Consider the following 27,032-nt stretch of genomic DNA (forward strand, 5'->3'; position numbering starts at 1 on the left):
TCCGTGTTATTCTCTTTAAAGTAATGGGCCAGCACATCTGTAACTCTTGAAACCACTGCAACATCGTCCAACAGGGACTCGTTCAGTTACCACGACCGGCTCTATGATTGCCAGACAATAATGCTTGCGTAGCTGTCACTGGGGCATGGTTTGAGATTGTTATATTCTCAATGGATGAGGCGATCTATACGAGTTTAGACATCATGTACCTTCGAGTAGCAGCTATAGTCCCTATCTAAGGGGGGAGGTACTCACCAGCTCACCCGCTGTCTATCAGAAGGTGAGTCTGTAGGGATCTGCGAAAGTGCTTGAGGAAAGCGCGGGAATGAGAGGAACGTTGGTGCGAAGCGTCAAGCATTGGGTCTGGACTAACGTTGAAGTCGCCTCCCAAAATCAAAGAGCCCTCTCTCAATTCTGCCAAGCTATCTAGGGTTTTGTATATAAAGGTAAGTTGGTTATTGTTAGGGGCGTAAATAGTAGCAAATGTGAACTTCTGACCCGTGATAGTCCCCTTTAAGAAAACGTACCTGCCTTGAGGGTCCACCCTGTTCCCAGTGGCCTGGAAAGGACAAGACTTGTGTACTGCAATGGCCGTGCCCCTGGATTTTGCAACTGGTGAGTTGCTCAAAAACCACTGGCTACACAGGTGAGTAGGCAGATTGGGCATCGACCGGAAGGATGAAGTGCGCCTCCTGCAGAAAAACCACCTGTGCCCCTAAGCGCTTCAACTCCACCACAGCTTTCTACGCTTGCATGCAGAACAGAGACCATGCACATTGAGGGAGTTGAATGAGGGGGTGATCCTCTGATCCCTTCCAGTCCAGAAAGTCAACTGGTTCCAGTCCCAGGGAGATCAGGAAGTGTGGGAGGTCATCCGTGTTATGCAGTGTAACTTGTCTGCCATCTTTGGTTACCTGGAGGTAGAAGGGGAAGCCCCAGTGATAAGGCAGGCCTGCCTTTTAGAAGGCCTCTAGCAGGGGGCGGAGTGCTCTCAGCGCTGCATGAGGGTACACCTGGAAATGTCCTGATAAAAGAAAAGATGCGCTCCATCAAAGTCTAAGTATGATTTCCCATGCATTTTTTGCATAATACGGTCCTTAAGCGTATACTTGTGAAGTTTACAAATTACATTCCTAGGGTTATCCCCATCTTGGGAAGAAGGCCTGAGTGCCCTGTGGGTACAATCAATCTCAATGTGCGCTGTAGCAGGCAACCTTAGGATTTCCCAGAATGTATCCTCCAGTGTAGGGACAATGTCTTTAGGGGCCGTGGCTTCTGGGCAGGCTGTGAATGTGGATATTTTCTTGCCAGCTGTGGTTCTCAAAGTCATCCAACTGACACAAAGTCTCAATTTTCTGATCTTGTGTGCTGCATTTGTCCTGGAGCATAGAGGGGGCAGGCAGGACCGCCTCAAATCTCTGTTCCAAGGTTTCCATCCTAGCCCCCAGTTGGCTGGTGTCAGACTTTAGCTGGACTATGTCCTGCCTAAAGGCCTTCTCCACCCTGGTGGTAAATTTCTCTAGGTCTTCCTGGGTGGGGAGAGACCAGATGTGGCGCTTAATGTCCTCATCCTCTAAGAGGTCTGCCCCGATGAGACTGGGGGGGCAGAGTCACTCACTGATGCCACGAGTTTCTGCTACTGGGCCACAGCCTTTGGAGCCTTAGAAGCGTTCGTTGTCAGCGCAATCTTGGAAGCCTCATGTCCCGATCTGTGGGTCCCGCTGAAGAAAGCCTCAAGCTGCTTCTGCCGGCTCCCGTCTACCCTCAACTGCTGGGAGAGTGCCCGCCGTCCCTGGAATAGGTTTTATGCCACTTGGGGGTGAGATCGTCCCTGTGTGCTGATGATGAAGCAGTGGTGGACATGGAGCTGAGGAGATGCACGTCCTCACTCCTCCATAGTCAGGCCACTCCCCTAGCTTATGGATATTCAAGCAGAACTACACTGCATATGAGCACCAAAACCCCTGTTTAATTCATTTTCGATATTCAGAGCAAACTCGCCCTTCCATCCATGTCTCCATGCTTCGCTTTGCTGAGAAATCCCTTTGAAAATCCCCCTGGCATTTCTGGCCATGGCCATCTTGAGTAAGGGGAGATGATTTATGAAGCATTTACTTTCTGGAATCCACCTACTCTTAGCTCAGGTATGCAGGCAGAAGGGTGTGCTTGGCTTAGAAACCCCTCTTCCTGGGAGGTATGACATTATTTTCTTAGGCCTGGAAACCAGGAAGTAACCAGAGAAATGTGTTAAAAAAAAAAAAAAAAAGTTTCCAAAAAGTAAATCTAATATGCTTTTTTTTAATCTATTTACTAATGCTAGCAGCATGAGGACTAAAATTGGTCAATTTTAAAAGAATGAAATTCAGCTTTCACACCGCATTACCTTTATGTAGTAAATGTGTGAGTGGAGGCAGCTGTCTATGCCTAAGGTATTAATCAGTTCACTGGGACTTGGTGAGCTCATTAAGGCAGGATAAGTTGGTGAAGAAAGGAAAAGTGCAATTGTTACCAATTACAACTAGATATCTTTTCTAAGCTACACTAGGAATTGGTAGTTAAAATTGAATTGGCTGCTAGTAGCAACCTGACATCCCATTCCACTCCAGCATCCTGCTAATTAACAGCCTACTTTTATCCAAACATAAGAGCTGTTTGTATTGTCCATTGCCCCTATTTATTCTGACAAAATCTGAATGCGTAAACAAATTGGAGCAGCACAAACCATTTAGGTACAAAACGTCGACCTTTGTGTTAGAGTCTGTGTTACTCTATGGAAAATGGCTGTACTATTGACAGTTGTAATTGTAGACATTCAGCCTTTAGTGAATGCGGTTATAGATGCTCCCATGTTGATTAAAACCAGCTGCATTTATCATCTCTGTCAAATAGAGAGAGACATTTGTCAGGATCCATGCTGATCCCTGTTCACACAAGGAGGGCTTTGTTTTCTCAGAACTGTTTGTGGAGCCTAATCAACCAATCAAATTCAGTTCTGCACTTAAAAATTACATATAGGGATGCTTATGGTATCTATTTAATTGTTATGAAGCAATAACAGTTCTACCTGTTTTGACATTTTCAAAAAAAATATTCTAATTAAACAGTTTGTGAAAGAAAAACCGTATAAAATTGCTCTGTTTCATGTGTGTTCATGTATTTCCTTGTATTTTGAACACACAAAAGTATAAAACTATTTTTTTGCTCATTCTGTTTTTTGTATATTTGATTGCTTTTCACATTGTAGGAGGATTGTAAAGATCAGGCATGCAGTCACCAGGGACTAGTAATACCCTGATACAATTAGCTCTGCTGTCTTGTTAAGGCCCGTACACACGATCTGACTTTTTGACAAAAAACATGCAAATTAGCTGTTTTGGAGCAACATCCCAACGGGTGTACGCTCCATCGGACAAACTTTTTCAGTTTTCATCTGACTTTTGTTGGCTGTGCGAATAGACAAACTTTTTGATAACATAAGTCCGATGGAGCAAAGTCTGATCGCGTGTACGCAAAACCATTGGACTTTTGTACAAGGTACAAACACGCATGCTCAGAACCAATGCAAAAGACCAGACAACAATACAGAAGTTGACCAAAGGTGGCGCTGGAGTAATTGAACGTCCTCTTTTGAAGTGTCATCAGTACGTTGTGACGTCACTACGTTCGTGTTTGTTGTCAAAAAGTCTGATCATGTGTATGCAATACAAACTTATGGACTACGTCCTTTGTACAAAAGTCCACGGGAAAGTTTGTACAAAGTCCGATCGTGTGTATGAGGCTTTAGAGTAACATTTCAGTGTAATGGTGGTATTGTATTGCAGCTTACCAATTCTTAGATATAGTGGTTGTATTGGGGTTCTGTTTAGGCTTTCTTTCCTTTATTTTCACCTGGCAATCTGGCCTGCAAGTCTGTCATTTTCCAAAAGAACATGTTTGCCTGCAGATGCAGCAGTTACAGGGATGAGGAAAACCATTTACCACAGAGAGGGGTTCTTACAATGATCAACTTTTATTAATTTATGTAAAACCTTTATCCCAATAGGAAAAAAAAAACTGTTGCTAAAACTGCTTAGTGTGGCTGGAATTTGGCTTCAATTTGTTAGTGTATTTAAATTTGCTAGTGCCTCTAACACTTCCCTCCCCCTAGACTGATAATGCTGCTTTCCAAAGGTGCCCCCTATTCTCATTCATCCAGAGTGGGGGCACTCTAATACAGGAGGTGTGTTGCTGTCCATGTTACCAGGTTAAAACAGAGAAAAATTGTGATTGGTAAGCCACAATATATTCAATTTTTGGTTTGGGGGTTTAATACTGCTTTAATACCGTATTTCAGGTGATTTTTTTTTTTCCTACTCTGTAATATTTTTGTCTTTCTTGGCCATTGAGGAAAATGGGAAGTTATCAACTTTTGGGGTATATTGCCACCCATAAGGGGAGTTGACACTGGAAAACAAAAAATTGTATGCCAGTCCAGCATAGCCCCTCCTGCAAGCAGTGTCCTAGCAGGTTAGATGTCTTTATTTCAGCTCTGTTTGGAAAAGTTATTTGTGAGCATTTCTTCGATCTAGTTTTCCCTATACTTTGGTTCTAGAGCTGGACTTTACAAATGCAGCCCATTCTCAGCGTGGATTGCAGACTGCTACGACAGCACCCTGCTGGACTGGATGTTTTCATGGCTAGCCTTGAAGTGAACTTTGGCCACTGGGTTCCACATACGGCACTTTCCAGACTCTGTCTTGGTTGCAATTTATCCACAAAGCACTTTCCAATTTCAGAGCCTTTGGCAGTGCCTCTAGTGTTTGCCCTATCTTTGAAGACTTACCCTGTGCTACTTTTAATATTTGTATCGCTGTCTGCGTTTACGTATCCTGCTCTCTGCCAGTCTACTGCATAAGGAATTAATGCTGAGGGACTGAGCCCTGATGTGATCAGCAGGGTGGAGTGTGTTAGGTGTGTTCAACACTCTTTTCCACTATTCAGCATCAGTGAAACCTCCTCTTGCTGCTGCTCCTGTTTTGCAAAGAGCCAAGTGGAACTTTGATCTTTGGTCCATTCCTGGTGTGCCCGTCTAAAGTGACTTTGATCACTTGACTCTCGCTGACTGCCAGCTGTTTTTGTTATTTAAACACCGAGGGAATTATCCTACTGTAAAGGGTGACCCCAGCCCACACCCTAAGGGCACATTTACCCTTGCTTCTGCTTCAACACACATTAACAGCTAGTTTACACTTGCTTCAAAACAAGGCTTCGGACAGGCTTTGTTAAAGCTCTCTGAATGCTAATCAAAGCTCCTGTCACTAAATAAAATTGGTTAGCTTGCAGTCCTTTTTACACCTTGCTTTTGCTTTGCTTCTGCTTCGCTTCAAAAATGATACCCCGTGTAGCTTTAGTGGTGCTTCAAAGCCTCCATAGAAGTCTATGGCAGAGCTCCCTTAAAGCCCCACCAAAGGTTCATCGAAGCACCAAGCAAAAGCAAGGTGTAAACAGGACTGTAAGATAACCATTTTATTTAGTGACGGGATCTTTGACTGGTGTTCAGAGAGCTTGAAGAAAGCCTGTCCAAAGCCATGTTTTGAAGCTCTTAAGGGCTAGTTTACACTTGCTTCAAAACGTGACTTCGGACACGCTTTGTTAAAGCTCTCTGAACACCCATGTGTTTCCTACTAGTGCCTTTGTATGGCATCCCCATTGTGGGACACTTATATGACCTGTGGAGAAAGCAGTCAACGTGGGCCCTAGTGGACAGCATTTTCTTGAAGTTTCAAATAGCTTGAAGATTTGTCTGGAACCTGGTAAGCTGCTCGAAACCACCATGGTTCTGCAGAAGTATAATCTACAGCTTCCTCACAATTGGCTCCTTGTCCCTTGGCCAGGGAATTGCCACCTTTTCACTTGTTGTAGGAGAATGGTGTGTGAGGATCATCATCTGATACCACCTCGAGCTTTGTCTGCTGTTGTGTAGCAAGTCTCTCAGAAGATTAAACGATTAATCCAAGGTGAACAGGTAATTCCCATCCTGGCTATTCAGTTTGTATAGGTTGGGGTTCAGGTTCGTCCTGAAAGGTCATGTCATCAGGGAGCTTTCCCTCCCTGTTCTACATGTTGGGGTCCCAGAACTGGTGGTTCCTCCAATATCCTAGCATTATTCCCTGAAAAAAGTCTCCCGATACCATAGAACAAAGTCACAGTCCTTTAATGTTTCTACCATCTAAGATGGGCAGGAGATCTTGCTGTGTTTTTTTACCTATGTCCTCAGGGTTTTTTTTATCGTCTTTCTGAGGTTAATGTCTGCTCTGGCAGTTATTCCAATTATGCAGCTTCTTGTCCCTTTTGATCCTTATGGAATCACATGAATTGAGGCTTGGGGCCCAGCGATATGCACAATCTGGTCCTCCTTCAACCAGGATATTGTACTAGGTTTTTCTGTCTATTCCTGATTTTTCAAAGGAAGCTCTTTATTCCTTTTGAACACTACTCAGATTGTGTCTTTCCCTGTTGGGAAATTCTTGTTTGTTCCACCATTCTGGATGGATCAGGTTGACCAGGTTTTTGGTCTATGGTTTGGGGTTTCAATTACATATTGATGCATTCCTCGCCAGTTAGGTGACCCTTCTGATTGTTCTTCAAGCATAGTTTCCTGTCCTTTTTCTAAGTGTTCTGTTACCATGTTCCACTTACTGGAGGGGGGGGATTCAGCAACCTTATCTGGTGTTCGAACATGGGTACTTAAGGTTACTCTATAACTGTAGGTAGTCCACAGATTGTTAGGCTTGTTAGTTGTTTGTTGTCAACCACACCTAGGACAACTGCTTTTGGACATCCCCACATTTTGATGCCTTCTTGCTTCCCTCAGTGGACAAGAAAGAAAATCACTTTTTTTTGTACTTACCTTATCCTTTATTTTGAATTCATTAAGAGACACAAGTCCCAGCCGTCTGTGTTTGACTAAGATCTTGGTACTACTTGCTACAAAACTAAGTTGTGCTAATTGTAGGGGGAGGTTATTGTGAACTGTCATACAGTGAGTATACAGGTGACCTTCTGCCGGCTGCAATATAACATGACAGTTGATGACTTCTTATGTATCTGAATGGATTCCAGAATAATATTATGGCGAGTAAAATGATCATATTTTTCTTGTTTGGTACATATAGGTAAGATAATTTACTCTACACTAGGGGTGTCCGTCCTACAGCCCATGGCAGCTGGGAATGTGGTCCAACGCAAATTCATAAACTTAAAAATGTTGATTTTTCAGTTTTCTTTTAAAAAAAATGTGTTTACACTTGGCGAACACATGTGGCCAGAAAAAAAATTGACAGCGTCTCTTTACTGCACTTTGATGCATTTTATCTTACCAAAGACAAAATATCCCACTCTTCCCAATCACTCCTTATCACATTATCATTTTTCGTCAGAAACCTATATATCCTTATTTTTTAAGGAAGAAGCACACAAAGGGCAAAATTAGAACCGAAATATCAGCACCTTGAAAATTGCTATTACATTCATTCAACCATATATTGATGTGTTAATTTCTCAAAAATTACAAATCGCATCTGTTTTATGTTGCCCTCTTCATTTTTTTTGTAAAAATTTTTATTATAAAAATAAGTTTTATTACTCAGATCTAGGTACTGTATCATTGATCGCTAACTTCTAATCTGCCCAACTTTTTCTGCCCATCAGCTATCCTTTTTGTTAGTTTGTACTTTGTGTGGCCCTTTCTTCCAATGTGGTCCAGGAAGGTCAAAAGGTTGGACACCCCTACTCTACAGAGCACAAAAAGAAAGGGGGGGGGAGACGAGACAGTAACTGCAGGAAGCTTGCACTAAATTTTGAGAGAAAATGCTTGTTGTGAATAGATGATGACGAGTCCGTGTACAGAACACCAGAAATTAGTTAGGGAGGCCATGGTGCAGGAACTAGGATTGTGCAATTCGTTTTGTAACAAATCGAAATTCAGCCGAATTTTGCATCTTTCCGACATTTGGATGCATCCGAATAAAAAAATAACGAATATGAAAGAAATTATAGCGGCTATAACGAATGAATTTGACATTATTCGTTAAAGATATAAGGAAACAAAAGGTCAACTCAAAGTAAATCTTACAGTCCAATCAGCTGATTCATTTTGTGCTGGAGGTTGGATTACTGGCAAAGTGCATTCCTGAGAACTGAATGAGAAGGGTGTTGTATTGTAGCAGAGGAGAAGAGATATTGTCATTGTGTGTGTGTGTGTGTGTGTGTGTGTGTGTGTGTGTTAATAGATTCAATAACAAACAATTTCCAAACTACAGTAATCATTATCACGAAAAAAAAAAAAAAATTTTATATATATATATATATATATATATATATATATATATATATATATATATATATACACACATATATATACACACATCGAGTTTCAATAAATATGAACGAAATTATAGCGCATATAACAAATTAATTTGACATGATTCGGTATAACGAATATCGACACTACAGAGATAACGAATTATCCGAAAACATATTAATGTAACATAACAAATATAACAGAAAGAAATTATTTCTTTTACAAATGATAACGAACCGAAGCTAAACAAAATTTTCCGTTGTGCACAAGTCTAGTAGGAACACCTAAATCTGGAGTGGTTAGGTTCAGTCTGATTGCATAGGGGATGCTGCCAGGAATCCCTGAAATGCTTCCAGGCAAAAATCTTGATGTCACGTTCCAGTGAAGGATTACTCGCTAAAACCCCAACCCTTCCCCCCTTTTTTTCCCTCTAGGATGGATATCGTACCCTGTGTGTGGCATTTAAAGAATTCACTCAAGAGGAGTATGACAAAATGAATAAGCAGCTAAATGACGCAAAAATGGCTTTGCAGGATAGAGAAGAGAAATTGGCCCGAGTGTTTGATGACATAGAAGATGATATGCACTTACTTGGAGCCACTGCAGTAGAAGACAGGTAAGCGGTTAACGCAGAAGTTTAGATAACAAAAAAAAAGTTAAACCCCTAATCACAACACAATGGGCTATTCGTTATAGCTGAATCTCCCTTATCTACAGTGTTGCTAGAGAGTTCTAGAAATACAAAATATGGGCTACTGAATTAACTACTAAGAACAGAACATTTGTCATGCCTCATTGAGCCTGTAAATGCAATGCTTGTTGGTGGTTTTAAATTGCAGCCTGGTATAGGCATCCACTATGCTTTTAGTATAAATAGGGTATTTTATTTTTATGTTATCTTTTTACTTGTATGTAAGGGTGAAAGACATATCCAGATTTTCTACTGCAAGCCATCCAGACAGACCCTGCTTGTGATGGACTCACCCGGGACAGGGGCTTTTGGAGGGGACTGAAAGCTAGCCTCTTGATTACTGACTATGGGCCCTGGCATTTAAGGGAACACTTCTCTTTGTGAGGTATATGCCTAGGGGACCCTTGGGGAGAAATAGACTTGAATCCAAAGGAACATTACTCCAAGACAGACTCTGGGACTCTAGGCCAGGGGTCCCTAATTAAGGCCTAATTACCTAAAAAATAATGACTGCTTCACACTGTGAGACTAAAAGATGCTGATGTCATCAGCAAGCAACCTGTCTGGGCCCCCTGCCATAATGTGTTTTATTGCAAGTAGGTCTCCTTCTATTGTCTGTATTAGCAGCAGCTCATGTTTTTGTTCTTTTGTTTTCCTAAGTTTTTGTAAAGAGGCCTCAGAGATGCCAGTGTAAGTTTCCCATCACAGTATGTTTCTGCCTCTTCCAGTATGGAGTTTTTAGTCTCTCACAGCTCTGCTCATCAGCTATTTGTTCTGCTCTATGGGAAATATATTTGCAAAGCGTGATGCCAGCATTTGGGAGGAGCGTGGTACTGAGGTGACAGCATCTTACCAGTGATGTCACCAAAAACTCTAAGAGGCTGGACTGAGATTTAGCTTACCACCAGGGCTGGTGGAAGGATTTTTGCCACCCCAGGCGAAACCTAATTTTGCCACCCCCCTGGCTCCACCCATGAATCCACCCCCTTTGTCAGAGCATTGATCCAATTCAATCAATCCACCTCTGAATCCACCTCCTCTGCCCAAGCATCAGTGTGACAGAAGCCGGCACTAGAGGAAGCATGAGGTTGCAGTAGAGAGCACTGATCATAGAGGCACGCAGGGGATGTTTGCCGTTCCATCAGGACATGTCTAGTGCTGCTCCTCTATAATGACACTACAGAGCGGCTGCTTGAGTAAGAAGCAGCAGAGGCATCACCTGCACCCCCCTAGATGTGCATGCCTTATCCCAGCAGCACCCACTATAGGTTATAACATTTATTACAGAGGTATTTATAATACAGTACCGAAAACTTACATAGCACAGAGACTGAGAGTAGGGAAACCAGCGGCCGCCTAGTGGTAGCACTGGCCCTGCTTGCTACCATTCATGCGACACTACTATATCTGTTTTGAGCGCTGTCAGCCTTTAAGGCTGGGTTCACACTGCAGACGGGGTCCGGTTCATCCCTGTTCTCAGTTTCAGGGACAAATCCCTGAATTTTGGAACCTGAAATGGTGCCAAAGACACAAAGGACCTCTGCAATTCGCTCCGCAGCCGCTTCATAGATGTGCTAACTGGCTACATTGAGAGCCGGTCACAGTCTCCTGTCCTGCGAATTGGATGCGGAGAAATTCCACATTCAATTTGCACTAGTGTGAACCCAGCCTAAAGGATAAGTTAACCTTTGGGAACATGTTACATGTTCAACTCATTCTAAGACGCCTTCCACACTGAGGCGCTTGAAAACTGCCCAGCGCTTTTGAAGTGCATCCCATTCATTTCAATGGAGAGGGACGTTTTGAGACGCTTTTTTAAGCGCTTCAAACATGCTCCAAGAATGCTGCTTGCAGGACTTTTTTGTTTTTTTTTTTACGCCCCTCCAGCGGACCGCCCCAGTGTGAAAGCATCCAGTGATTTTAATGGGAAGCAGTTTTCATGCACTTTTCATGCAAAATCACCTCTGTGTGAAAGGCGTGTTTAGGTGGAACAAGTGACATGTTCCCAATGCTGCAACCGCTGTGCTGCAATTGGCACGGCCATGCAGGGCTCCGCCCACACGGGCGCGTCATTCATTCACACAGCTCTCCAATGTCCTTTGTGGCTGTCGGCTTGTAGTGCTCGATGAGCTACCACGGTGCTGTGGAGCAACATAGTAGTTTACTGATTTTTATTTTTTTTTTCCTTTCATTGTATCTGCTTGCCCGTACGGGATGTACAGACACACAGATACACTGGCAGATCTGCATGGCAGCAACGATCTGCTGATCACTGGCCCAATGCATTACAGGCTCAAAACTGCAAAAAAAAAATTGCATTTTATTAATTCTTTCTAAAAAGTGAACTTATCCTTAAAAAAAAAAAAAAAAAAAAAAAAAAAAAAGATGGTAGGATTTTACTAAAACGGGCCAGAATTTTACAAGGGTATACTAGAATGTGAAGAACATTTTGGGCACTTGAATGTTGCAGTCATTCATTTTCCTGCTGGTGAATATCAATGATATGGTGTTTGGAACAGTTACACCCAGTGACTCTTCTATGGAGCTCGGCTCTTCTTATGGTGACTCACTAGAGATAATCAGAGAGGCAGTGTTCATATTGCTGTCATAATAACATGCAATTACCAACTACACTTCTTCAAACTATAAAAATATTTTTGTCATTTGGATACAACCCAGCTTGGGAATAAATGGCCCCTTTGAGATTTGGACCTGCGCTTGTGTAGCCAGAATTTAGGAATATGGATATATGCCATCCACACCAAGTACATAAGGGGTTGATTAAATGCAGGACTAAAGTGAATTCTCACTTTAAAAATGTATGTTTACATTTGATAAGAGAACAAGTCTCTCTTACCTTTTTGTAAATCAACTGAAATAATTTAGTATACATGCAATTATGAACACGGCAGCTGGATTTTCCATTTTATTCATTGTTGGATAACCAGGCTGGGTAGACATGTGCTGCCCATACACAGATTAGGTCTACATTTCTCAAAGCTGAACTCCAGGCAGACCTACAATCACAAATTATTGCACCTTTTAAATATTGTATATGTTTTTAACCACTTCAATACAGGGCCCTTCCATCCCCTTGCTGTCCAAGCCAATTTTCAGCTTTCAGCGCTGTTGCATTTTGAATGACAATTGCGTGGTCATACTACACTGTACCCATATGAAACGTTTATCATTCCCCCTCCCCACAAATAAATATTTCTTTTGGTGGTATTTGATCACCACTGGGTTTTTATTTTTTGCTAAACAAATATAAAAAAAGACTGAAAACTTTTGTAAAAAAAACAAAATTTCTTTGTTATAAAATTTTGTAAATAAGTACTTCACTGACGGGCACTGATGAGGCTGCACTGATGAGGCTGCACTGATGAGGCTGCACTGATGAGGCTGCACTGATGAGGCTGCACTGATGAGCGGCACTCATGGGTGCTACTGATGAGCGGCACTCATGGGTGCTACTGATGAGCGGCACTCATGGGTGCTACTGATGAGCGGCACTCATGGGTGCTACTGATGGGATGGCACTGATATGCAGCACTTATGAGGGGGCACTGATTGGTATCCCTGGTGGGCACTTGTGGGCATCCTTGATGGGTCTGCACTGATGATCGAAGCGCTGCTAATCAAGACTAAAAAAGAAAACAAATGCAGCCACCATATTTGATGATGGATAAACTGCAATAGATCATGCTTTTGGTTTTGGGTTTAATACCACTTTTAATGCCAGTATTATAAGTACCTAAGTTTAACATGGTATCAGTCTCTTACTGGAACACCGAATTGGAGTGGGAGAAGCAGCATAGGGATTCAGTGACATATAGCATGCTGGTAAGAGGAGAGAGCAGACAGGTGAGCTCATCAGTCTGCTGCTTCTTAGTCTTCAGTCGTAGCCTAGGGTAAGGACAAGACCTGTACTGAGGTACTGAACTACAGCAGAGATGAGTCCTGCCCTGCAGGACAGGATGGCACTGTGTGACAAAGCTGTGTAAATGACATTACTGGATAGACAGAAATATAAATCCATTGGCATAGTAAACAGCTCCCACATACTGTATGTATTTCATTTATGTTTTTAGCAGTTTGCCTGGAGTTCAACTTTTAGCCCTTGTACACACGGTCGGACATTCCGACAGAAAATGTTCGATCGGACCGCGTTGTCGTATAATCCGACCGTGTGTGGGCTCCATCTGACTGTTTCCGTCAGAATGCCCGACCAACAAAGTTTTAGAGCTAGGCTATAACATTTTCCGACAACATGTTTCGATCATTTGTAGAGAATTCCGATCGGACAAAGTGCCACGCATGCGCAGATCAAATTCCAAGACCAAAGCTATTGGCTACTAGCCTGAACGTAGTCCTGTCGTAACGAAATAACGTCACCACGTTCTGAACGATCAGATTTTCCGACAACTTTGTCCGACCATGTGTATGCAACACCAGTTTCAGACAAAATCCGTTGGACAAAATCCGACGGATTCTCCTGTGGGAATGTCCGACCGTGTGTACAAGGGCTTAAAGGTTTAGTTTTGGATATAGTGGGGTAATATTAGAAGCTCTGACAGGCTCCTCAGTCTGTCCTTCTGTCAGGAAGATTTCCTATCATAGTTGAACCATATAACCACCATCATGGGCACAGCTATGGAGGAATTTCCCCAGGAGAAAGGGGCACTGCAAACCTATATATCAAATTGCATAAACCGTCCATATGCAAAGTGCGGATCCAGAGGGTCTCCTCCTACAGACATAGCAGGTCATTCCATAGTCCAGATTATTTTTATTTTAAGTCCAAGGTGGTGTCCGGTTGGAGTCAAGATTGTGAAGATGGAGATCTGGCGTATGATATCCAATAAGGCGCTTTTGACTCTATAAATAGGAGGTCACAACAGTTTGGTACGGAGTTTGGCTCTCCCTGTACTGTGTGCTGATTGCTTTGACACTGAAGACGGTGTTGGGATTCTATCCTTGGACCTTTTGCATTTATTATTGCTATCATTATTCTATGGTCTTTTTATGATCGTTTGTTTTAGGGCTGCAATTTGATGTATAGTGTTATCTGATTTTTGATCTTCAAATCTTTACAGCTGCTTTTTTTACCTTTTTCTTCTGAGAGCAGATGTCACACTTCTTGGTTTATTCACAGATAATTTAGCCTTCTTCTAAAAGAAAAATACAGTGGTTTATTTTGCTGATCAAGGCGAAGTCCCAATTTGATCAGTAATTAGGACACGTATATGTGTAACTCCAACCTGAATGCATGAGGACTCTAAGAGACATATTTGTAAAACAATTACATAGTTTGTCTATTGAAACTGTATGTAAATTAGTTGTGTGCAAATGAGGGGGAAAAAAAAATCTGATGATCTCCTGAAGAGCAAATGACTGGTAATATATATTATGACCATTAGATGGAGCTCATGAGCGTAATTATTTAGTGTAATAGTCAGTGCCATCTAGTGGCCATAGTGAGCTATTTTTCTGATTCACACATTAAGGCTAGGTTCACACATATGCAAATTTTGAATGCATATTGAACCGCATCCAATTCGCATGACATGTGAAAGAACAGTGCTTTCTGTTGTGCGTGTTCACATATGTCTGGTGCAGCCGGAGTACAGATTCAGTGTGAATTAAGAGTCCTCACAGTTTTCTGAGCAGTGCAGTTTGGCTCAGGTGTGAATTCAGGCCCGTTGACTTCTTTGCTTCTAAATCACACACGTCATTCAATTGTGAACAGAATAAAATCCTGACCTGATGCAATGCAAACTGACCTGAAACGCTGAACTACTACTTTGTCAATTAGCTGTGAAAACGGAGCTTCAGTTCGCACCGCACGTGTGTGAACCCAGCCTCGGGCTTGACTCGCACATGTCCAGCTGTGGTTTGCAGTCTGGAGCCCGCTGCCTTTCAATTTAGGTTGCCTGAATTCGCACTGAAACTGACCCAAAAACGCACAGGACCCTTTTTAAAACACCATCGCGAGCATGTGTAAACTGGCTCCATTGAGAGACAGTCACATCCATGTGTTATGCGAAATTGTGATTAAAAACGCATCCAATTCGCATGTATTTTATTAATTTTTTTCTTTACACCCCTCAGTGTCAAGCAAATGTCAAGACTTTAATAAAGGCACTCATTTTAACTGAAGAACCCCAGGGCAAAAATAACATTTGTCCTCCCAGAAGTGCATTCAGATGTAGTATCTACCTTTAGGGACATATCTACCTCACTGGTGTTGTGTACTTGGCTAACCTGATAGCTAAGCATCAATAATTTACCAAAATCCTCAACCTCAGAATTGTCCCCATTCTGATCCTGTAGAAATACAAGCCAGTGTCAGGCACAGCTATGGGAACCCATTGTAGCCTTGCCCAAATGTAGGAGAGCTTAAAAATGAAGAGGCCGTATAACGGACAGTGACAAGAGCCTGCAGTACCGGTTGGGAGCACGCTTGAGTTGTTTCCTGGGAAGCACTAACCTCCTTTTATGCAATTTTTAGTTCATGCAACTGATGAGAAAAACTGTGTGTCTGTTTTATTATAATCCATATTCTAGGATAATCTTTTTATCGGTTTAATCGTCATTGCCAACAGGCTCCAGGAGCAAGCAGCAGAAACGATTGAAGCTCTTCATGCAGCTGGAATGAAAGTTTGGGTGTTAACAGGTGACAAAATGGAGACTGCTAAATCTACATGCTATGCATGTAGACTGTTCCAGAATAACACTGAACTGCTGGAACTGACAACCAAAAATGTAGAAGAGTTTGAAAGGAAAGAAGATCGCTTGCAGGAACTGCTTTTAGAGTATCATCGAAAACTGGTGCAGGACACTCCAAAAATTAAAGGCAGTATTAAAAGGTGAGACCCTGATTAGTAAATATGAGTGGGCAGAACACCTTGTCTAGCTCGCATTGCTATCTCTGTTCTTATTGGTAATGTGTATTTGTCCTTTTGATCAGTGCCACCAGGATTGAAGGTAGGAGGGGAGATAGAAAATTCTAAATCAGGGGTGTCCAAACATTTGACCTTCTTGGGACTCATTGGTAGAAGAGGAATTGTCTTGAGAATAAAGAATTAATTTTATTGGTTGTTAGAATACTACGGTTTACCTTTTTTGATAGTAGCTGTGGTGTGTAAAGATGGCCATAGATGGATCCAAATTCAACCAGTTTAGAGGAGACCGGCCACATTTCAGTCCATCTATTGCCATTCCCGTTCAAGAGGAATGAACTAGTGATCGACTCCTTGCGAAGGGGAATGTGAAATTTGCATTCGATTAGCATTGCAGCTAGTAGGCCGTAGTGCTGCTTAGAGCAGAGAAGCCGAGAACTCCCGCTGCCAGAATACAATAGTGCATCCGGGACGGATTCCTTCATCCGCCTTGAACGTGTGGATGAGGGATTTTTTTTATTTTTTATTTTTATCGACTGGCTAGCTGCTGAGAACAAAAAAAAAATGTCCAGCTTTAAGGTTTGTTGCCATCCAGCAAGAGAGAATAGAATCATAGTGCACCTGCCCAGAAAATGTTTCTCTTTCAGGTGCATGGACTATGTAGACAACGCTTTTAGGCAGGCCATACGCAGCGTAAATTTCTTTCCTGCAACCATGAATTGTAGGAAAGAAATCTGCACGATTCCCCTATCAACACAGACCATGCTGATGGGAATCGGCAATTGTCTTCTCCTGGCACTGGGGGGAGATGGAGTAATCCTTGCCAGGAGAGGACAGTAATTATTGCTAGTGGCTATAGAAGCCACTAGTGATAATTGCAACAGAATCCAGCAGGTCAGTTGTAACAAAGTTGATTGATCGATCAACTTGATACATTAATCCAGCTGAACCGGATGAGATTTGAACCGTGTATGGCCGGCCTTATTGCAATAAAGTTGAAATATCCAACACAATGGGGTTGATTTACTACATATGGAGAGTGCAAAATCTGGTGCAGCAGTGCATGGTAGACAAAAAAAAAAAAAACCTGGAAGCTGATCGTTTTCTCTGCAGAGCTGAACCAGATTTTGCACTCCGGCTTTAGTAAATCCTCCCCGCTGTATCTTGTCAGGTAAAAATCCACTTTTGAAAGTTGTCCACAGAAGCAATTGCATGGCTTCCATGCATTTCAGGCTAAAGGATTCCTTTTCCCAACAATGGAAAAAGGACCGTTAAGCCTGACAGACAGCTCTGGTCAGAGCCACTGTACTAACCGTCTGACTTTAGTACAACATTCTCCCCCTGCTGAGCTGTTGTGTGCTGATGGGTGGGGGGGCATTGGCTGAGAGCACTGATCCGGAGCTGATTGGCTGCTGGTTTTCCAGCGTGCTTTTCTGACAGAAGCCAGCCTGGCTGACATACACACAGGTTTTTATTGAACCGGCCGATGTCTCTCAACATTCAGCCCGGGCGTACTAGGCATTAGTGAGAGGGACTGGGATAATATCTGTGAGAAATGGAGCTTTTGGCATGTAACCATTAAACATTTAATTTAAATTTTCTTCCAAGGGGTTTAAGTTTTTTGCATGCAGGGATTTCTAATGAATGCTATGGATGTGTTAAATGTTTGTTTGTAAAATTAAAGGTTTTATACAAGTACATAAAATGTTAAACTTTATACTTGTAAAATTTTCAAAATAAAATCCACCCAAAATCATATCTTGGCTTTATATCTGCTCCTCTTTATTGATCATGTGCGAGTGTATGTATGGGGTTCATATTTCTCCTTGGGCAGAAAAATGACTGAAATGCCTCTGGTGACCAGGCAGAGTGAGGGTCTGCTCCGAGTAAAATGGAAATTTGAGTTGCTGTCAAGATTTCTTTCACATCCAGTAACCAGAATTCCTGTTATGGTGACTCCTTCATTTAATTGTGTTCTGTTCCCTGCTTCTCGGAGTCCATATAGAAAAATTGTAACTATAGGTCGGCATACTGTTCTTTGTGCATTTCAGGAGCTGGTCAGGAAACCAAGATTATGGCTTGATAATTGATGGTTCCACTCTGTCTCTTATACTGAATTCCAACTATAGCACCAGCCATTATAAGAACATCTTTCTGCAGATTTGTCAGAAATGTACTGCAGTGTTGTGTTGCCGTATGGCGCCATTACAAAAAGCACAGGTGCGTATTAAATAGAAGGACACGTGCTTATGTTGTGTGTGTGTGTGTGTGTGTGTGTGTGTGTGTGTAATGACATATGCATCTCTTAAAATAGGTCTTTGCTGTCAGAAAAATACATGTGGGTGTTTTAACACTGTAATTATTGTGATTAGTAAATACATTACTTTTTGTTAACAGATTTGCAAAACATTTCCAGGCTTGTCTTCGGCAATAATAGCGCGTGTAGACATTTGATTAGGGTAAAATTTGAATTGCTGTGGATTCTAAAAGTCTGTTTTATTTCCGGCTCGTAATCTATTTTCTTCTCTTTTCAGATTGTTAAAATGGTAAAAAATACCAAAGGGAATCCTATCACATTGTCTGTGGGAGATGGAGCAAACGATGTTAGCATGATTTTAGAAGCACATGTTGGAATAGGTAGGGATTTACCAATTCTAATACTTTTATTTCACAAAATGAGCTAAGAATATAGGATCCGAAAACAAAAACAATTTTATCTTGTATTCATTAACCACTTTATCTACTTCAGATCCGCGTTAATGACGGCTACAGCGCGGACCTGCTTTGCCGGGAGTACATAGTCATTCGCCATTGACATTCGCCCGTGCCTGCGCGCCACCTGCTCTGTGATCAGCGAGTCTCACACTCACTGGATCACGGATCAGAGTAATGCCGTGTACATACGATCGTAATTCTCGTCGGAAAAAGCTCTGATGGTTTTCCCAATGGAGTTCGGCTCAAGTTGTCTTCCCTACACACGGTCACACCAAATTCCGATCGTTTATAATGCGGTACAACACGTACGACGGGACTAGAAAAAGGAAGTTCAATAGCCAGTAGCCAATAGCTTCTGTCTCTTAGTTGAATCTGAGCATGCGTGATTTTTGGAATTGCATACACACAATCGGAATTTCCGATAGAAAGTTTTTCCGTCGGGAAAATTGAGAACATACTATCAATTTTTGGCTGGCTTAAATTCGGGCAGCTAAATTCCGATGGAGCATACACACGGTCGCATTTTCCGATGAAAAGCTCTCATAGTTTTTTTTTCTGGCCGGAATTCCAATCGTGTGTATGCGGCATAAGGGGTCGATCTCGACCCCTTACCACATGATCAGCTGTCAGCCAATGACAGCTGATCATGTGATGTCAACAGAGCCAGTAATCTGCTATTTTTTCTCCTCGCGCTGACAGCGTGAGGAGAAAAAAGAAAACGATCACCGGCGGCTGTGAGAGGGACATCAGTCCCGATCACGGCGAGCTGCTGCCGGATCCTCAGAGCCCACCTGTGCCACCTAGCAGTAGGCAACAGTGCTGCCTACCAGTGCCATCTATCAGTGCCGCCTCATCAGTGCATATCAATAAAGGAGAAAAATTACCTGTTTGCAAAATTTTATAACAAACTATTAAACATGATTTTATTTTGTATTTTTTTCAAAATTTTCCATATTGTTTTGTTTAGCAAAAAATTAAAATCCCAGCTGTGATTAAATACCACTAAAAGAAAGCTCTGTTTGTTGGAAAAAAATTCTGCGCAATTGTCATTCAAAGTGCGTCAGCGCTGAAAGCTGAAAATTGGTCTGGGGGTGGGGGTGTTTAAGTGCCCAGTAAGCAAGTGGTTAAGGACCAGAAGGATTTGCCCCCTTAATGACCTGGGCATTTTTTGTGATACGGCACTGCATCGCTTTAACTGACAATTGCGCAGTCATGCAACTCTGTACCCAAACAAAATTGGTGTCCTTTTTTTTTTTTTTTTCCCCCTCACGAATAGAGCTTTATTTTGGTGGTATTTGATCACCTCTGCGCTTTTTATTTTTTGCACTATAAACAAACAAAAAGTGACAATTTTGAAAAAAAATGTTTTAAATAACTATTTTTAATGGTAATATACTGTAACATTGCGGCGGACAAATTTAACCCCAAATTACACTTTTCAGGGACCAGTGACATTATTGCATTGATCAGTGCTATAAAAATGCACTGATCAATGTAAAAATTACACTGGCATGGAAGGGGTTAACACTAGGGGGTGATCAAGGGGTTAACTGTGTTCGCTAGGTGTGCCCTAACTGTGGGGGTTGGGAGGTCTGCCTGGGACATGACAGAGATCACTGTTCCCGATCACTGGGAACAGTGGATCTCTGACATGTCCCCTGTCAGAATGGGGATCTGCCTTGTTTACAAAGGCAGATCCCCATTCTGCCTCTGTATTAAGCGATCACAGGCCAATATAACTTCGGTGTTTTGTCCTTAAAGCGGTTTTGTACAGAAAATTTCAAGTTCATCTTATTCAAATGGCTTTGGAACATGGATGCAGTTATGACCATTGAAATAAAATAATATGCAGTATTTACCTTTTATTTTTAATGTTTATGCCGACTTCCTGGCTCGCCTCCTGTGGGAGTAGGCGTGTTTATCGGCTTCGCAATGGTCCCTGGGAACTTTTTTAGCTATTTCCCAGGAATCAGTGGGGGACACAGTCATGCCGAAATCTCGTGAGATTTCGGAAGGAGGACGCCGGTCAGGTGACGAGGGCGTGTCCGAAATTTCACATTTTGAAAGTGGGCAGGCAGCTCTATCTGCCATTACCACTATAGCGCACGAGGCAAGAGGAAGGAAAACAAAGAGGACACTCAATGAGCATGTGCGAGATGGAGCGGTGGATGCTGGGAGCTCAGAGTCATCGCATCCAGGAGGTAAATGCCTGTGGGCTTCAAACGCCCACAGTGAAAATGGAAACCCACGGACTGCTTTTTTTAAAGTTTTCCTTAGCAATGAAATCGTCACGCCGGGGATTAAAAAGACGCCGATCGTGACTGCAAAGACACCGTAGGAATCGCCCACCAGTGACACAGGTAAAAAAAAATAAAAAATATGGCAGCGGAATCCCGCTTTAACCACTTCAATACCGGGCACTTAAACACCTTCCTGCCCAGACTAACTTTGAATGACAATTGCGCGGTCATGCTACACTGTACCCAAATTAAATTTTTATCATTTTTTTCCCACAAATAGAGATTTCTTTTGGTGGCATTTGATCACCTCTGGGTTTTTATTTTTGCTAAACAAATAAAAAAAAAGACCGAAAATTATGAAAAAAAATTTTTCTCCTTCACTGATGGGGCTGCACTGATGGGCACCGATGAGGTGGCACCAATGAAGTTGCACTGATGAGGTGGCATTGATGGGCACTGATGGTTGACCAGGATGGGCACTGATAGCTGACACGGATTGGCATGGATAGGCGGCACGGATGGGCACTGATAGGTGGCATTGTATTGTACCGATGGATCCCAATCAGTGCCAAACAATAATGCATGCCAATCAGTGATGCCCATCTGTCAGAGGAGCAGCCGATCCACTCTCCTCGCGTCTGACAGATGCGAGTGAGGAAAAGCTGATCACCGGCTTTTCCTATTTACACTGTGGTCAGCCGTGATTGGACACAGCTGATCACGCAATTACAGCTGTAAGTCTTTTTGGGTATGTCTTTACCAGCTTTGCACATCTGACATTTTTTGCCCATTCTTATGTGCAAAAATAGCTCAAACTCTGCCAGAATGGATGGAGAGTGTCTGTGAGCAGCAATTTTCAAGTCTTGCAACAGATTCTCAATTGGATTTAGGTCTGGGCTTTGACAGGACCATTCTAACATATGAATATGCTTTGATCTAAACCATTCCATTGTAGCTGTGGCTGTATATCTAGGGTCGTTGTCCTTCTGGAAGGTGAACCTCCACCCTAGTCTCAAGTCTGTTGCTGACTAATGGGTTTCATTCTAAGATTGCGCTGTATTTGGCTCCATCCATATTCCCATCAACTCTGATTGGCTAAAGAAAAGCATCCCTACAACATTATGCTGCCGCCACCATGTTTCATGGTGGTGGTGGCGTATTCAGGGTGATGTGCCGTGTTGGTTTTTCACCACACATAACTTTTTGGCCTAAAACCAAAATACTCAATTTTGGTCTCATCTGACCAGAACACCATTGTCCACATGTTTGCTGTGTCCCCCCACATGGCTTCTCGCAAATGGGACTTCTTATGGCTTTCTTTCAACAATGGCTTTCTTCTTGCCACTCTTTCATAAAAGCCAGATTTATGGAGTGCACTAATACTGTAGTTGTCATGTGGACAGATTCTCCCACCTTAGCTGGGGAGCTCTTTAGCTGCTCCAGAGTTGCCATGGACCTCTTGGCTGCTTCTCTTATTAATTGCTCTCCTTGCCCAGCCTTTCAATTTAGGTGGATTGCCATGTGTTGGTAGGTTTTCAGTGGTGCCATGCTCTTTCCATTTGTGGATGATGGATTGAACAGAGCTCCATGAGATGTTCAAAGCTTGGGATATTTTATCATAATCTAAACCCTGCTTTAAACTTCTCCACAACTTTATCCCTGACCTGTCTGGTGTGTTCCTTGGCCTTCATGGTGCGGTTTGTTAACTAAGGTTCTTTAACAGACCTCTGAGGCCTTAGAACAGCTGTATTTATACTGAGATTAAATTACACACAGGTGGACTAGATTTACTAATTACGTGACTTCTGAAGGAAATTGGTCCCACTAGATTTTAGTTGGGGGTATTGGAGTAAAGGGGGCTGCAGATATTTATTTTGAAAACCATTTATCATTTTCCTTCCACTTCACAATTATGTGCCAGTTTGTGTTTTTTTTTATCACATAAAATCCCAGTGCCTTGAAAAGGTATTCATACCCCTTGAAATTTTCCACATTTTTTAATGTTACAATGACAAAATGTGGAAAATGTCAAGGGGTACAAGTACTTTTTCAAGGCACTGTAGTTGTCCTGTGGACAGATTCTCCCACCTGAGCTGTGGATCTCTGCAGCTCCTCCAGATTTACCATGGGCTCTTGGCCGCTTCTCTGATTAATGCTCTCCTTGCTCTTGCCCAGCCTGATAGTTGTGCCCTACTTTTTCCATTTTCGGATGATGGATTGAACAGTGGTCCGTGAGATGTTCAAAGCTTGGGATATTTTTGTATAATCTAACACTGCTTTAAAACTTCTCCACGACTTTATCCCTGATCTGTCTGGTGTGTTCATTAGCCTTCATGATGCTGTTTGTTCACTAAGGTTCTCTAACAAACTTCTGAGGGCTTCACAGAACAGCTGTAATTATACTGAGATTAAATTGCACACAGGTGTACTCTGACTTCTGAAGGCAATTGGTTCCATGAGATGTTAGATGGGGGTATTTGAGTAAAGGGGGGCTGAATACAAATGCATGCCACACTTTTCAGATGTTGCTTTGTAAAAAATGTGGAAAGCCATTTGTCATTTTCCTTCCACTTCACAATTATGTGTCACTTTATGTTGGTCTATCACATACAATCCCAATAAAATACATGTCAACCTTTGGTTGTAACATGACAAAATGTGGAAAATTTCAAAGGTTGTGAATACTTTTTCAAGGCACTGTATCATCTTGGTTTTCTGTAGCTTGTGACCGCTTCTCATCTGTGTATCTTCCCTGTTTATACATTATGTTTGTTTTCTCTCTATTCCAGGCATTAAAGGAAAAGAAGGCCGCCAGGCAGCAAGGAACAGTGATTATGCTGTGCCAAAATTTAAGCACTTAAAAAAACTCCTTTTAGCACACGGACACTTGTATTATGTGAGAATAGCTCACCTTGTACAGTATTTCTTTTATAAGGTAAGATCCTTGTAAGTATCACTATTAATGATAATGCAGAGGACAGAACATTATTACCTTTGGTTTAGGGTGCCACAAATCATTTACAAGATGGGAATTATCCATTTAAGATGCTTTACTTGGCTGGTTCAGAAAATGAGCAGAATGACTTGTAAAGCTGACTGTGTGACTTTGCTGTATTTGCACCGGATGGCAAAGTGTAAATCTTCTCTACTGGCAAATATTGCATACGTCTGCATTTATTTTCCCACCTACTTCTATCTTCGTAATAAACTCTCATAGTTTAGCTTAATACATTGGGCACACCATAAAATACTCAACCCAGGGTGTACACGCACACGTGTAGTTTACAACTTTGAATGCTCTTGCTTAGTGCTGCTTCCCTGAACACTGGTCTTTACAAGAGAGTTTGCAGTGGACCAGGGGCGTAACTATAGGGGGGTGCAGCAGTCGGGACCGCAACCGGGCCCTGTGATGCAGGGGACCCATGCAGCCCCCTCTACATATGGCCGGCAGCAGCATAGGCAGCTAGGGGTCCCAGTGCACCATGCACACGGGTGGCTGGAGGGTGACTAGCAGAGCTCCATGCTTGACTATCGCACTGGCTGCTCTTTAGTTGTGCATTCCCCACATGACCTGTGTCCTTGGCCGGCTCATCAGAGTACCCCTCTCCTGCACCATGCATTGCCGCTCAGTCCGATGTCTGTTCTCCCCCAGCCAAAGTCCCGCCCCCCCGAGTCCGGCCCACACTGCACTGCATACTTCTCCCGGGTAAACAAACTTTAAGCACACAGATGCAGTGCAGCCCTGTGAGAGACGGCTCCTCGGAGGACACTGCAGGCTTGTCTGCCAGCCCCCCTCCTCCCCCGTCATACAAAGATGATGAAAGGTCTTTCTGGGAGATATGTTGATCGCCCGTCCAGCACACTGGATGGAGCCCAGGCCAACATGGATGAGTGCGCAGCCTGCAGCTTGGTCATGGTGAGTGAGAGGACCCCATCCCCCACACGTCATTACATACCCCCTCCATCTCCCCCTGGGGACAGGGACCCCTTCTCACGTGGGGACAGGGACCCCCACCTCCTTTGGGGACAGGGACCCCTTCTCACCTGGGGGCAGCAACTTCATCTGCCCTGGAGAAAAGGACCTCATTTCTTCTGGGGACGGGGACCCCATCCTGCCTAGGGACAGTCCCCCAATGGGGCACCAAAAAATAAAAATAATTAAAAAAAACTACTGATACCAGTGGTGGAACTACAGGGCTCACAAAGGTCATACCTGTGGCCACGCCCTGGAGTTCCACTGCCGGACTCGGAGGGAAGGGCCCTGGCTGGGGTTCAGGGGGGACCTTCCTGGTTTCTTGCATCGGGGCCCTGAAGGTTCTAATTACGCCACTGCAGTGGACAGTGCAGTCTCCAGCCTGTCCGTTAGTTTTGAGGAACACCTTATCTAGGCTATGGGATTATGTTTGTGTCAATGCACACAGTTTAGGGAGGCACAACTTTAGTCCGTGAATGCAAGTGGGATTCCATAAGATGCTGCACGAGAAAAGAGCCGCCTTGGAAGAGGAAGCCTAGGGTAGTGGTCATGGTCTAAACTGATCTGTAGGCAAGGATTCAAAGAACCTGCATGCTCAATAAGTAAATTGGTTACTGAAAGTGCTTAAAAAAAAAAAAATCTGAGGATTTAATATAAGGGCGGCACAGTGGTGTAGTGGTCATCATTCTCGCCTAGCAGTAAAAAGGGTTGCTGGTTCAAATCCCAACCACGACACTACCTGCCTGGAGTTTGCATGTTCTCCCTGTGCTTGCGTGGGTTTCCTCCGGGTACTCTGGTTTCCTCCCACACTCCAAAGACATGCAGGTAGGCTAATTGGCTTCTGTCCAAAAATTGGCCCTAGTATATGAATGGGGACCTTGGATTGTGGGCTCCTTGAGGGTAGGGACCGATGTGAGTGTGCAATGTACAGGGATAGGGACAATTGTAGACACTCACTCAGAATGGACTGGTGTCTTTATTCAACCTAACTATGTAATATCACATTAAGGCTCGGTTCACACAGGGGGCGACACGACTTGCCGCTCCGCAACCTGCCGCGACCTCAGCGGTGACTTGCAAACGACTTCTGTATAGAAGTCAATGCAAGTCGCCCGAGGTCGTCCAAAAGTAGTACAGGAACCTTTTTTCTAAGTCGGAGCGACTCGAGTCGCTCCTCTTAGAACGGTTCCGTAGTACAGAACGGGGGCGACTTGTCGCCCCCTGTGTGAACCGAGCCTTAGGGCTGCGTTTACCTTTGAAATAAATAAACAAATGCACATATTTTTGAGGGAAAAAAGATGTGCATTTATGTTCTTTACACAGGAGCCTGCAAAGCATTGGACCTGCAATCAGCGGATTGTGGGAGCAGTGTCAGGCTCCTGCACACACCCAGCTTTATACCTCTATACGGCTTTTAGTTATAAAGCTACTCAATATTTAAAAACTGAAGCTTAGTTTAAAAAAAAAAAAAAAAAGAGGTACAACACCGGGGATATAAACGTACCTCTATTGAAGTGTATTCGCCATCCTGCTGGTTACAGTAAAAATCTACCATTTTTACTGGATCCTGCTTACAGCAGTGAACTTCCAGGAACTGTCTCAGCTGTAACAGTGAAGGATCGCCTCTCTGGCCTTCCACTTTTAGTATTTTTCCAGAAAGCAAAGGCTGATAAATGACAGGATCCCCCTCCTCCACTCACAGAACACTTTGCATTCTGTGAAAATAATACAGGGAGTTCTATGAATAGATGAAAGGTGGGGAGGGCAAGCAGCGCAATTCTTCACTGTTGAGGCCCGTACACACGCTTAGATTTTCAGACGCTGTGTCGTGACGACCGTTAGAACGGTGCTTTTGTCAGACAAAAGTTGGATGTGCAGACTATAAATGTTTTGTCGGATGTGAACTGAACATCTGATTTTAGTTTCATTAGTACGGTTTTTGTACAAAAAAAAATAAAAAATCCAAAGAGCAAGACTACGCATGCTCAGAAACTAAAAGAATACATACAAAACTATTCAACACATTATGTCCCTTCTGGCGTTGTATTCTGTCCAACGAAAATTCTCGTATTGTGAGTAACCTCTTCGTTTTTGACATGAGATTAGCATGCCACAAAAATCTAAAGTTCTTTTGTCCGAAAATCAAAGCGTGTTTACGAGGCTTTAGATC

General features: G+C 42.9%; 1 protein-coding gene across 5 annotated transcripts in view; it reads left to right on the forward strand.

Moving 5' to 3' along the window:
• ATP11C (ATPase phospholipid transporting 11C (ATP11C blood group)) overlaps window positions 1-27,032 on the forward strand; it is a 219,053-nt gene that overhangs the window by 154,120 nt on the left and 37,901 nt on the right. For all 5 annotated transcript variants that reach the window (XR_013277047.1, XM_077489893.1, XM_077489767.1 and 2 more), the window contains exons 18-22: window positions 8,776-8,957; window positions 15,638-15,901; window positions 17,986-18,154; window positions 18,469-18,571; window positions 23,679-23,824. Coding sequence is in view for 4 of the 5 variants with exons in the window: in XM_077489893.1 (XP_077346019.1) it covers window positions 8,776-8,957; window positions 15,638-15,901; window positions 17,986-18,154; window positions 18,469-18,571; window positions 23,679-23,824 (864 nt within the window). In the remaining variant the exon portion in view is untranslated. The remainder of the gene's footprint in view (window positions 1-8,775; window positions 8,958-15,637; window positions 15,902-17,985; window positions 18,155-18,468; window positions 18,572-23,678; window positions 23,825-27,032) is intronic.

The sequence above is a fragment of the Lithobates pipiens genome, unplaced genomic scaffold (assembly GCF_037356315.1).
Source record: "Lithobates pipiens isolate NorthernLeopardFrog02 unplaced genomic scaffold, aLitPip1_a1.2 Scaffold_1, whole genome shotgun sequence".
Classification (NCBI taxonomy): Eukaryota; Metazoa; Chordata; class Amphibia; order Anura; family Ranidae; genus Lithobates; species Lithobates pipiens.